The 13,315-nt window shown below is 35.0% G+C and overlaps 2 protein-coding genes across 3 annotated transcripts in view; both read right to left on the reverse strand.

The window, feature by feature from the left end:
* Positions 1–1,710, reverse strand: part of LOC133643327 (cadherin-22-like) — a 106,740-nt gene extending 105,030 nt beyond the window's left edge. The window contains exon 1 of the mRNA XM_062037816.1: positions 1,153–1,710. Within this exon, the coding sequence (XP_061893800.1) occupies positions 1,153–1,353 (201 nt within the window). The 5' untranslated portion in view covers positions 1,354–1,710. The remainder of the gene's footprint in view (positions 1–1,152) is intronic.
* Positions 1–13,315, reverse strand: part of LOC133643496 (cadherin-22-like) — a 1,271,581-nt gene that overhangs the window by 692,392 nt on the left and 565,874 nt on the right. The gene's annotated exons all lie outside the window — the stretch shown is intronic.

Genomic DNA, 13,315 nt, shown 5'->3' on the forward strand with positions numbered 1-13,315 from the left:
AGGAATAGCTAAACATGCTTCACTACACACCGTAGCTCACCGGCATCACAATGTAAACAAACGCCATTAGTAGATCTACAGCTAACATCCACTGTAATGATACCAAGTACAGGCACGTATCTAGTCGATACTATTATGATTACATCAATATTTTTTGGCATCACGACATCTTTTTTCGTTTTTTAAAATTTATATTGTGTTTATAAACTCAGGAAATATGTCCCTGGACACATGAGGACTTTGAATATGACCAATGTATGATCCTGTAACGACTTGGTATCGGATTGATACCCACATTTGTGGTATCATCCAAAAATAATGTAAAGTATGAAACAACAGAAGAATAAGTGATTATTATATTATATTATTATATTATATTATATGATTATTATAGAGAAAGTAAGCAGATATTAACAGTAAATGAACAAGTAGATTAATTATTCATTTTCGACCACTTGTCCTTAATAATTTGGACAAACTAATAGAATGGAAAATGACACAATATGTTCCTGCATGTGTCAGCAGACTAAATTAGGAGCCTTTGTTTGTTTACTTACTAATAAAAGACAAGTTGTCTTGTATGTTCACTATTTTATATTTAAGGACAAACTTGCAATAGGAAACATATGTTTAATGTACCCTAAGATTTTTTTGTTAAAATAAAGCTAATAATGCAAATTTTGTGGTGCCCTTTATTTAAAAAAAAGTATCGAAAAGTATTGAAATCATTTTGGTACCGGTACCAAAATATTGGTATCGGGACAACACTCGTACAGGCTTTTTGAAGGGATTGCACAAGCTGTTTAGCACGTGGTATTTAAATCTTAGTGAATCAGGACCTTAACGTCATGAAAAAATCTGCGTGCAAGCTCACGGCCAAATGCATGAACCTTACGTTTTGACGCTTTGGCATTTTTTTAACACGAGCATGCAAGAGTAAGTCAGAAAAGGTGAAATTCAACACATTTGGAAAAAAAATCCTGAATTTCCTAGAATTTTTTTCCCCGCAACTAAATCACTGTTTTGAGGGCTCTAGCAGGATTTAGGCCATTTCCAGTTCATCTCCGTCTTCTGTGCAATATTAAAATGTGGGTCATGTGTAATTATGTTTGTAAAACATCCTTGGGGTTAATATAAAAGGAAAAAACTTACCTTCCCGACGTAGAGCGGCTCCGTGCCCGTGTACTCCTCCACCACAAAAAACTGGTTCCACACCCATCCCCTCTTGACTCGTTCCACAGAAGAAGCCCCCTGCTCCCCTTTGCTTGGACCACTAGTCCTTGAGGCCTGGCACCGGCATCCAAGAAGACCCCAAGCTGCCAACAGGGTCCAAAATGTCCAAACTGAAGCCATGTTGGATGATAGGTTGATAGTCCAATTTACATGGAATTTTGGAGAGGGAAAAAAAGCAAGATAAATCTTCAGGTTTGAGGAGAATATTAATCCACAGGATCAAAGATGTTCAATTATGGGCTGGGTGGAGAGTCACGGGCTTCTTCTTAGACCTGTCGGGTTCCATCGCTGACCCACTTTTTATCCAGACATTCATCACATAACGGCGTCTTTACAACAAGATGTTCCAAACGACTTTGACTTTAGGATTCTCTTCCTCCTTTTTCACAGCCGGCTCATCCAGCCTCGTCCGGCGGCCATCTTTAATGGTGAAATGATGGCGCTTTCATGGCAAATTGTCCAAAAAGTCAGTCGTCGATCTTCCAAAAAAGGACAAACCTAAAAAGACACAAATAAATAGACTCATTAGCATACTTTTGAGTTTTGAGTTTTTTTAAAACTCTGTAAATAAACCAGGGAGTGTCCAAACTACGGCCCACGGGCGTCTTCACTTTGAGTTTAATAAGGAATACAATTAATTACATAAAATAATTTAAATTAACTGACAATCTGAATGCTGCAAATTTGCCGCCATTCATGGCCAACCTGAAAAAAATCTGGTCAATGACTACGAATTGTGATTTTGACCTGAATACAGCGCAGCATTCACTTATATGACCCAATCCAAACAACCTTCCCTAGTCATGGTGCAAAAAAAAAAAATAACAATACCAAAAGTCAACACATATGGTCACACATAAAACAAGCTGCTCAATGAATTTTTTGGATATTATAAAAAATGCCCAAGCACCATAAAAAATTCAAAATTATACCCGTTAAAATTCGTTACAATACTCTATCGGAAAATACAACTGTTTGCTGCATTTTAGCTGCTCGATATTTCTGATTGATTACAAAACTTTAGGGAGGTCTTTACGGATATAATATACAATTATTCTAATTGCTATTTATATAACTATTATATTAATATAATATGCACACGTATGTATAGGCTACATCTTCCAAAAAAGGACACACCTAAAAAGACACAAATAAATAGATTCATTAGCATACTTTTGAGTAGTACGGTGGATTTTTTTGAAACTTTGTAAATAAACCAGGGGGTGTCCAAACTACGGCCCACGGGCGTCTTCACTTTGAGTTTAATAAGGAATACAATTAATTGCATACATTAATTTAAATCAACTGACAATCTGAATGCTGCAAATTTTCCGCCATTCATGGCCAACCTGAAAAAAATCTGGTCAATGACTACGAATTGTGATTTTGACCTGGATACAGCACAATAATTAATTATATGACCCAATCCAAACAACCTTCCCTAGTCATGGTGCAAAACAAATAAATTAAAAAATAACAATACCAAAAGTCAACACATATGGTCACACATAAAACAAGGTGCTCAATGAATTTTGTGGATATTATAAGAAATGTCCAAGGACCATAAAAAATTCAAAATTATACCCGTTAAAATCCGTTACAAAACTCTATGGGAAAATACAACTGTTTGCCGCATTTTAGCTGCTCGATATTTCGGATTGATTACAAAACTTTAGGGAGGTCTTTACAGATATAATATACAATTATTTTAATTGCTATTTATATAGCTATTATATTAATATAATATGTACACATATGTATAGGCTACATCTTCCAAAAAAGGACAAACCTAAAAAGACACAAATAAATAGACTCATTAGCATACTTTTGAGTAGTACGGTGGATTTTTTTAAAACTCTGTAAATAAACCAGGGAGTGTCCAAACCACGGCCCACGGGCGTCTTCACTTTGAGTTTAATAAGGAATACAATTAATTGCATAAATTAATTTAAATTAACTGACAATCTGAATGCTGCAAATTTGCCACCATTCAGGGCCAACCTGAAAAAAATCTGGTCAATGACTACGAATTGTGATTTTGACCTGGATACAGCACAATAATTAATTATATGACCCAATCCAAACAACCTTCCCTAGTTATGGTGCAAAAAAAAATAAAAAATAACAATACCAAAAGTCAACACATATGGTCACACATAAAACAAACTGCTCAATGAATTTTGTGGATATTGTAAAAAATGTCCAAGGACCATAAAAAATTCAAAATTATACCCGTTAAAATCCGTTACAATACTCTATGGGAAAATACAACTGTTTGCCGCATTTTAGCTGCTCGATATTTTGGATTGATAACAAAACTTTAGGGAGGTCTTTACAGATATAATATACAATTATTTTAATTGCTATTTATATAGCTATTATATTAATATAATATGTACACATATGTATAGGCTACATCTTCCAAAAAAGGACAAACCTATAAAGACACAAATAAACAGACTCATTAGCATACTTTTGAGTAGTACGGTGGATTTTTTTGAAACTTTGTAAATAAACCAGGGGGTGTCCAAACTACGGCCCACGGGCGTCTTCACTTTCAGTTTAATAAGGAATACAATTAATTGCATAAATTAATTTAAATCAACTGACAATCTGAATGCTGCAAATTTGCCACCATTCATGGCCAACCTGAAAAAAATCTGGTTAATGACTACGAATTGTGATTTTGACCTGGATACAGCACAACAATTAATTATATGACCCAATCCAAACAACCTTCCCTAGTCATGGTGCAAAAAAATTTCAAAAAATAACAATACCAAAAGTCAACACATATGGTCACACATAAAAAAAGCTGCTCAATGAATTGTGTGGATATTATAAAAAATGCCCAAGCACCATAAAAAATTCAAAATTATACCCGTTAAAATCCGTTACAATACTCTATGGGAAAATACAACTGTTTGCTGCATTTTAGCTGCTCGATATTTCTGATTGATTACAAAACTTTAGGGAGGTCTTTACGGATATAATATACAATTATTTTAATTGCTATTTATATAACTATTATATTAATATAATATGTACACATATGTATAGGCTACATCTTCCAAAAAAGGACACACCTAAAAAGACACAAATAAATAGATTCATTAGCATACTTTTGAGTAGTACGGTGGATTTTTTTGAAACTTTGTAAATAAACCAGGGGGTGTCCAAACTACGGCCCACGGGCGTCTTCACTTTGAGTTTAATAAGGAATACAATTAATTGCATAAATTAATTTAAATTAACTGACAATCTGAATGCTGCAAATTTGCCACCATTCATGGCCAACCTGAAAAAAATCTGGTTAATGACTACGAATTGTGATTTTGACCTGGATACAGCACAATAATTAATTATATGACCCAATCCAAACAACCTTCCCTAATCATGGTGCAAATTTTTTTTTTTAAATAACAATACCAAAAGTCAACACATATGGTCACACATAAAACAAGCTGCTCAATGAATTTTGTGGATATTATAAAAAATGCCCAAGCACCATAAAAAATTCAAAATTATACCCGTTAAAATTCGTTACAAAACTCTATGGGAAAATACAACTGTTTGCTGCATTTTAGCTGCTCGATATTTCGGATTCATTACAAAACTTTAGGGAGGACTTTACGGATATAATATACAATTATTTTAATTGCTATTTATATAGCTATTATATTAATATAATATGTACACATATGTATAGGCTACATCTTCCAAAAAAGGACAAACCTAAAAAGACACAAATAAACAGACTCATTAGCATACTTTTGAGTAGCACGGTGGATTTTTTGAAAACTCTGTAAGTAAACCAGGGAGTGTCCAAACTACGGCCCACGGGCGTCTTCACTTTGAGTTTAATAAGGAATACAATTAATTGCATAAATTAATTTAAATCAACTGACAATCTGAATGCTGCAAATTTGCCACCATTCATGGCCAACCTGAAAAAAATCTGGTTAATGACTACGAATTGTGATTTTGACCTGGATACAGCACAATAATGAATTATATGACCCAATCCAAACAACCTTCCCTAGTCATGGTGCAAAAAAAATAAAATAATAATAACAATACCAAAAGTCAACACATATGGTCACACATAAAACAAGCTGCTCAATGAATTTTGTGGATATTATAAAAAATGTCCAAGCACCATAAAAAATTCAAAATTATACCCGTTAAAATCCGTTACAATACTCTATGGGAAAATACAACTGTTTGCTGCATTTTAGCTGCTCGATATTTCGGATTGATTACAAAACTTTAGGGAGTTCTTTACGGATATAATATACAATTATTCTAATTGCTATTTATATAACTATTATATTAATATAATATGCACACATATGTATAGGCTACATCTTCCAAAAAAGGACAAACCTAAAAAGACACAAATAAACAGACTCATTAGCATACTTTTGAGTAGTACGGTGGATTTTTTTAACTCTGTAAATAAACCAGGGGGTATCCAAACTACGGCCCACGGGCGTCTTCACTTTGAGTTTAATAAGGAATACAATTAATTGCATAAATTAATTTGAATTAACTGACAATCTGAATGCTGCAAATTTTCCACCATTCATGGCCAACCTGAACAAATCTGGCCAATGACTGCATTCACTTATATGACCCAATCCAAACAACCTTCCCTAGTCATGGTGCAAAATAAAAAAATTAAAATAACAATACCAAAAGTCAACACGTATGATCACACATAAAAAATGCTGCTCAATGAATTATGTGGATATTACAAAAAATGTCCAAGCACCATAAAAAATTCAAAATTATACCCGTTAAAATCCGTTACAATGCACTATGGGAAAATGCAATTGTTTTGCTATGTTTGGCGCATTTTAGCTGCTCGATATTTCTGATTGAGTACAAATCTTTAGGGAGGTCTTTGTGGATATAATATACAATTATTTTAATTGGTATTTATATAACTATTATATTAATATAATATGTACACATATGTATAGGCTACATCTTCCAAAAAAGGACAAACCTAAAAGGACACAAATACATAGACTCATTAGCATACTTTTGAGTAGTACGGTGGATTTTTTAAACACTCTGTAAATAAACCAGGGAGTGTCCAAACTACGGCCCACGGGCGTCTTCACTTTGAGTTTAATAAGGAATACAATTAATTGCATAAATTGATTTAAATTAACTGACAATCTGAATGCTGCAAATTTGCCACCATTCATGGCCAACCTGAAAAAAATCTGGTCAATGACTACGAATTGTGATTTTGACCTGGATACAGCACAATAATTACTTATATGACCCAATCCAAACAACCTTCCCTAGTCATGGTGCAAAAAAAAATAAAAAAAAATAACAATACCAAAAGTCAACACATATGGTCACACATAAAACAAGCTGCTCAATGAATTGTGTGGATATTATAAAAAAATGTCCAAGCACCATAAAACATTTGGGGAATGATGTTCAGTGACGTGCGGTGAACTATACACCAGGTATGGCATAAATACTTTTGGAGGTTTTTTTTTCTTCTTTCTTTTACTTAAATTCATATGTGCAGCTCTAATCAATGTTGATTTAGGTTGCACATTAGAGTAACAGGATAAAGATAGAAGTTATTCGCTTTCGTAAAAAAATTATCATAATGATATTATGATACGATAAATGGGTCCAAAAAGTATTTGATAAAGTTGTTATTAAATACTTTTTGGTCCCATTTGCTTTTAACAAAACAAATCAAGTATTGTGAGTGTATCTTACCTCTCTGTATTTGTATCTGAAGCAGCATTAGCTATCCTCCGTGAAAACGTACTTTGTATGATCACATTCATTTTCTCTTAAAGTCCAGTTTAGAGAAGTATTTAATCTGGGATACAGTATATAATCCTCCATATTGGCAGACACATTCATTTAATTCAATTTCATTCCAAGCAATAAAACAATATTTTTGCATCTGACAAAAAACACCCACAAACGCTGGCTTAGTCTAATAAAAATGCCATGTTTGTTATAAATACAGTTTAAACAAAAAAAAGGCTGGCTTCCGCTAGAGAGACATGTGTCTGCTAGCTTGAGCGCCCCCATTTCTCCCAGTGTGGCGAGTCAGAGTACTGCAGAGGCATTGAACTGCAAGTTGACAATATATCGCCCCCTACTGTGAGGCAGAGGTACTTGCTGCCTCATGGCCTGCCTTTTCCCTGTGGTAACATGCACGCGCACCCTGGCACGCACACGCCCAATACACTTTTGTGTGTAGCCGTGGAGGCACCACCCGTATCTGCCTCACTTTGCGTTGGCAGTGTTATTTTCATCAGGAAACACGGAAGTTCCACGATTTTGACCATGAAAATGATCACAATATACAGGAACCACACCAAAATCACATAGAAAGCATAGACCAAAAGATAAATATTCAAACTTATTTTATTGCTTCGTTTTTGAACATCTCACGGTTAAGCCACCTGGTGGCAAGGTGAGGCACTGCCTCACTTGCCTCCCCTGACAGCACGTCACTGATAATGTTCATAACAACTCATATATATCAAAACATATTTAGGGGAACTTAATGACAGAGAGTATTATTTTATCCTTAAATTAATGGAAAAAAGGACACTTTTTTTTTGCTTGAGCACTATTAGGGGTCTATCTGTGCACATGCCTGCTTCCACCCGTGTTACTTTTGCCTTTTTATGAATACTTCTTGACGTCTTACTTGCTTTGTTTTGTTTAAAAGCCCAAATCTGTGCAAATATTTGTATTCCATTCTGTGTTGGTTATTCACACTGTCATAACCTGATGACCTGTATCTCAATCTCTACTCTTATGGATTCTTCATTTGTTACTCCAAGGAACGTTTATAAGTGTTACGGTATTAATAAAACTGTTTATACTTACAAACCGTCCCATGTGTGATGCCTGTATCCCGTTTCCACGCATATTTGCACTTGCTATTGCAACACAATGAAGCTAATATGCGCTAACAGGTTGACGAGTGTCCGTGTAAGTATTATCCACTTACAATGGCATTTTTTTTGTATCATTTCAGTTTCACAAATTCCTCAGTAAATTCCCCAAGACGTCACCGTGGAGTTATTGAGTCTGTTTCGCTGATTGGAGAGCTAGCTTCCGCGGCTAGTTGGTCCAAGACGATGACTTCATTTTGTTTGATCAGCCGTTTTACTGCCTTGTTACAGCAGACACCGTTTGGAAACAATGAAGGTATGTAAATAAACATACACCGAATCTTTCCGTGGATATAACATATACAGTATTTATTGTTTTGATTCATGTTGGTGTAAAATTTTAAATTGGCACTGACTTTATCCGTAGCATTCATAGTTTTTATTGTGCTTTTAGTTAAGGGAAAATAGAAACTAGTGATTTTATTGTCAAAGAGATAGTTTTAACAAGCCAAAAAATTCACCAAAACAGTTCATATTGATGGAATATAAACTGGAATTATTCAGATAAATATCTTATGACTGTCACCAGGGATTTTTTTTCTCCACGACACAAAACAAAATACGACAACAAGCCAATGTTTTGAACAACTCCTCCCTTCAAAAAGTTTACAAGTCCCGCCTCCACCCGTTAGAACAGCTTCAGAAAAGTGCCAAGTTCGCATGCGACATGACCGGCCTGGCGGGCTTTTGATCAGGCATCAAAAACCGAGCTTGTGCTGCGGAATGCTCTCAACCAGGTTCCTCGGGAGATGCCGACCGCATTAGCTATCTTGTTACCGGTTAAATGCCTCTCATCCCTCACCGTGCGGGGGAACGCGGTTGATGTTTTTCTGGGGCAGGGTCTGTGGCAGGATGTCCAGAACGCGAGTCATCTTCAAGGCGATCCCGAACACCTTTCTTGAATTCTGTAGCTCGATTTTGCACAGTTGATCAGTTGCAGCAACCATGTCAGCATGACTGTCCTCGGGGGCTGTCACCACTTTTTCTGTGGATTTTGGATAAATGTATCTACGGTACAACCAGGCCCGGCCCTAACCAATCTGGCGCCCTAGGCAAGATTTTAGGTGGCGCCCCCCCACATCGGCAGTGAAGTGTATATACTCACAAGAAACCAAATAGCTTTGTCTTTGACCTTTTTTTTTTACTTAAAGAAAGCAAATTAACAATCAGAATAGTTAACAAGATAAAAAAAAAAATATGGATAAATAAATGAATACAACAAATAAAAAATGAATATATGAAATACAATATTTTTTACATACATAAACACAAAATAAAACGTGTCAACAAGTTGCATAAAATACATTAAAAATACAATGTAAATAAGGCACTGCACAAAACAAGATATCAAACCAGTATGACTTTAACAACTATATTACAAAAAAAGGGGATCCTACAGAGTTCTCTATTTGTGCTTTTTAACATTGCATTAACTAGAATGACTTACAAATTACTGTACACCAGGGAGAACTGTAATTACCTAACGTTACATTATTATTTTCCATAACAATTTAGCTCCCTCCACAATATTAACCCGACGTTAAAACAGAACTAGCTATTTATTGATTAGCAATTGCCGAATCATGTAACATTAGCTTAATGCTAAAAAGCCAGGTTACTATCACATTCTGTAACAGACAAATAATTTCATGTAGGCTAACGTTACCTACCAGCTACCTCTGTCTTTTTCTCGTTTCTCCTCTTCTTTTCTTGTTACTTCTAGACCTCCACCCCAGATCCCACCTCACTCCTACCCACTTCTCTAAAGTGGGCTGGCTCAAGGTGGAGGACAGAGTTAAACAACTTGCACTGAGCCTAGTCTATAAAATCCGCCACACCTCCCTGATACCGAAGTACATGTCAAACTACTTCCTTAACGTAAATGACCGCCATAACCACAACACCAGGGGGTGCTCCACTAACCACGTTAAACCCAGATTCCGAACTAACAAAGGTCTTAACTCATTCTCTTTCTATGCCACATCAATGTGGAATGCGCTCCCAACAGGTATAAAAGAAAGGGCATCTCTATCCTCCTTCAAAACCGCAATAAAAGTTCACCTCCAGGCAGCTACAACCCTAAACTAACACCCTCCCCGGATTGCTAATAATCAAATGTAAACAATCAAATGCAGATACTTTTTCTTTTTCTTATGCCTTCTGATCTCTCTCTCTCTCTATGTCCACTACTTGATGGGTCTGGTCTGGTATATATGATAGTATATATCTGTATCGTGAATCAATTTAAGTGGACCCCGACTTAAACAAGTTGAAAAACTTATTCGGGTGTTACCATTTAGTGGTCAATTGTACGGAATATGTACTTCACTGTGCAACCTACTAATAAAAGTCTCAATCAATCAATCAATTCTCTTTTTTCTTCCCTGGGCACCTGACAGTTTTGGCCGTTTTGACATCTTGTGTTGATTTTTTTATGTGGTGACGTCTAAAAAGAGTCATGATACGGGAAGGGAGGGGGCGCACCGTGCCGGGGGGGCGTAATGTTGTAACAAATAATATTTCTATTAAATAGGCTTTACTTTGCATTTTAATTAACGTGGGATTATTTCATGTATTTAGAAATAATAGTACCAACTTTTTTTTTTTTTTTTTTTTCCCCTCCAACATTTGTGGCACTGGCGTGGCGCCCCCTGATGGACGGCGCCCTTAGCATTTGCCTATACGGCCTATGCCACGGGCCGGCCCTGAGTACAACTCACGTCTGCATGCAATCAGGAAAGGAAACTACACAGTTAGCATGAGTGAATGTTGAATTTAACACATGCATACGGGATAACTCAGCCAGTGAACTTGTCAGCCCCCTCGTTGATGTACTACACCGTATTATTTTCTCAAAACTCAATAGTGCGCCTTATAACCCGGTGCGCTTGATGTATGGAATATGTTTGGTTGCGCTTATCTACCTCAATGCTTTCAGATATAACATGCACTAAAAAACACCCTTTTTTGAGTGTGTGGGACAATATTCCCTCAAATGTTTCATGTGTGCGACGTCAGACGTGCAAACTGTGGCCACACCTGTCCCACACCTGACTAAATAAGTGAAGTATCTTATTATTATTTATTATTATTATATTTCCATGAGATTACTTTATACTATAAGTCAGGGGTGCTCACACTTTTTCTGCAGGCGAGCTACTTTTCAATTGATCAAGTCGCGGGGATCTACCTCATTCATATATATATATATATTTTATATTTACTTATTTATGAAATATATGTTTTTGTTAACAAGTTAAAGGTGTTTAATGATAATGCAAGCATGTTTAACACATATTGTTAATATTGTTAATAAATTAAAAGTGTTTAATGATAATACAAGAATGTTTAATACATATACAGCAGTTAATATTGTTAACAAGTTAAAGGTGTTTAAATATAATACAAGCAGGTTTAACACATATAGTTAATAATGTTAATAAATTAAAAGTATTTAATGATAATACAAGCATGGTTAACACATATAGTTAACATTGTTAACAAGTTAAAGGTGTTTAAAGATAATACAAGCATGTTTAATATAGTTAATATTGTTAATAAATTAAAGGTGTTTCATGATAATACAAGAATGTTTAATACATATACAGTAGTTAATATTGTTAACAAGTTAAAGGTGTTTAAAGGTAATGCAAGCATGTTTAACACATAGTTCATATTGTTAACAAGTTAAAGGTGTTTAATGATAATACAAGCATGTTTAACACATATAGTTAATAATGTTAATAAATGTAAAGTGTTTAATGATAATACAAGCATGTTTAACACATACAGTTAATATTGTTAACAAGTTAAAGGTGTTTAAAGGTAATGCAATCATGTTTATCACAAATAGTTAATAAGTTAAATGTGTTTAAAGATAATACAAGCATGTTTAACACATATAGTTAATAAGTTAAAGATGTTTAAAGATAATACAAGCATTTTTAACACATATAAATAAATGGGTTGTACTTGTATAGCGCTTTTCTACCTTCAAGGTACTCAAAGCACTTTGACAGTATTTCCACATTTACCCATTCACACACACATTCACACACTGATGGCGGGAGCTGCCATGCAAGGCGCTACCAGCAGCCATCAGAGGCAAAGGGTGAAGTGTCTTGCCCAAGGACACAACGGACGTGACTAGGAAGGTAGAAGGTGGGAATCGAACCCCAGTAACCAGCAACACTCCGATTGCTGGCACAGCCACTTTACCAACTTCGCCACGCCGTCCCTATATATATAGTTAATATTGTTAACAAGTTAAAGGTGTTTAAGGATAATACAAACATGTTTAACACATATAGTTAATAAGTTAAAGATGTTTAAAGATAATACAAGCATGTTTAACACATATAGTTAAGAAGTTAAATATGTTTAAAAATAATACAATGATGTTTAACACATATAGTTAATAAGTTAACGATGTTTAAAGATAATGCAAGCATGTTTAACACATATAGTTAATAAGTTAAAGATGTTTAAAGATAATACAAGCATGTTTAACACATATAGTTAATAAGTTAAAGATGTTTAAAGGTAATGCAAGCATGTTTAACACATATAGTTAAGATAAAGATGTTTAAAGATAATACAAGCATGTTTAACACATAGTTAATAAGTTAAACATGTTTAAAGATAATACAAGCATGTTTAACACATATAGTTAATATTGTTAACAAGTTAAAGGTGTTTAAAGATAATACGAGCATGTTTAACACATATAGTTAATATTGTTAACAAGTTAAAGGTGTTTAAAGATAATGCAAGCATGTTTAACACATATAGATTCCTTTCTTTCATGAAGACAAGCATATAAGTTGGTGTATTACCTGATTCTGATGACTTGCAATAATAGGAATCAGACAGTGGAGCTGATAACGTCCGCATTTTCAAATGGAGGAGAGAAAAAGTCCTCCTTTCTGTCCTATACCACATGAAAGTGGTTGGTTTTTGGCATCTTATTTGTCCAGCTTCCATACTCGTTTTTATACACTTTACAAGAAATACATCGGCGGCAAACTCCGTAGCTTGATAGCTTGTGCACGCCAGCTTTCTGAGACTCTTATTTTGTTAGCGCAGGCAGGATGAAGCAGAGCTTTTATTGTGCAACTGTGCAGTCG

Source organism: Entelurus aequoreus, linkage group LG26 (assembly GCF_033978785.1).
Source record: "Entelurus aequoreus isolate RoL-2023_Sb linkage group LG26, RoL_Eaeq_v1.1, whole genome shotgun sequence".
Lineage (NCBI taxonomy): Eukaryota > Metazoa > Chordata > Actinopteri > Syngnathiformes > Syngnathidae > Entelurus > Entelurus aequoreus.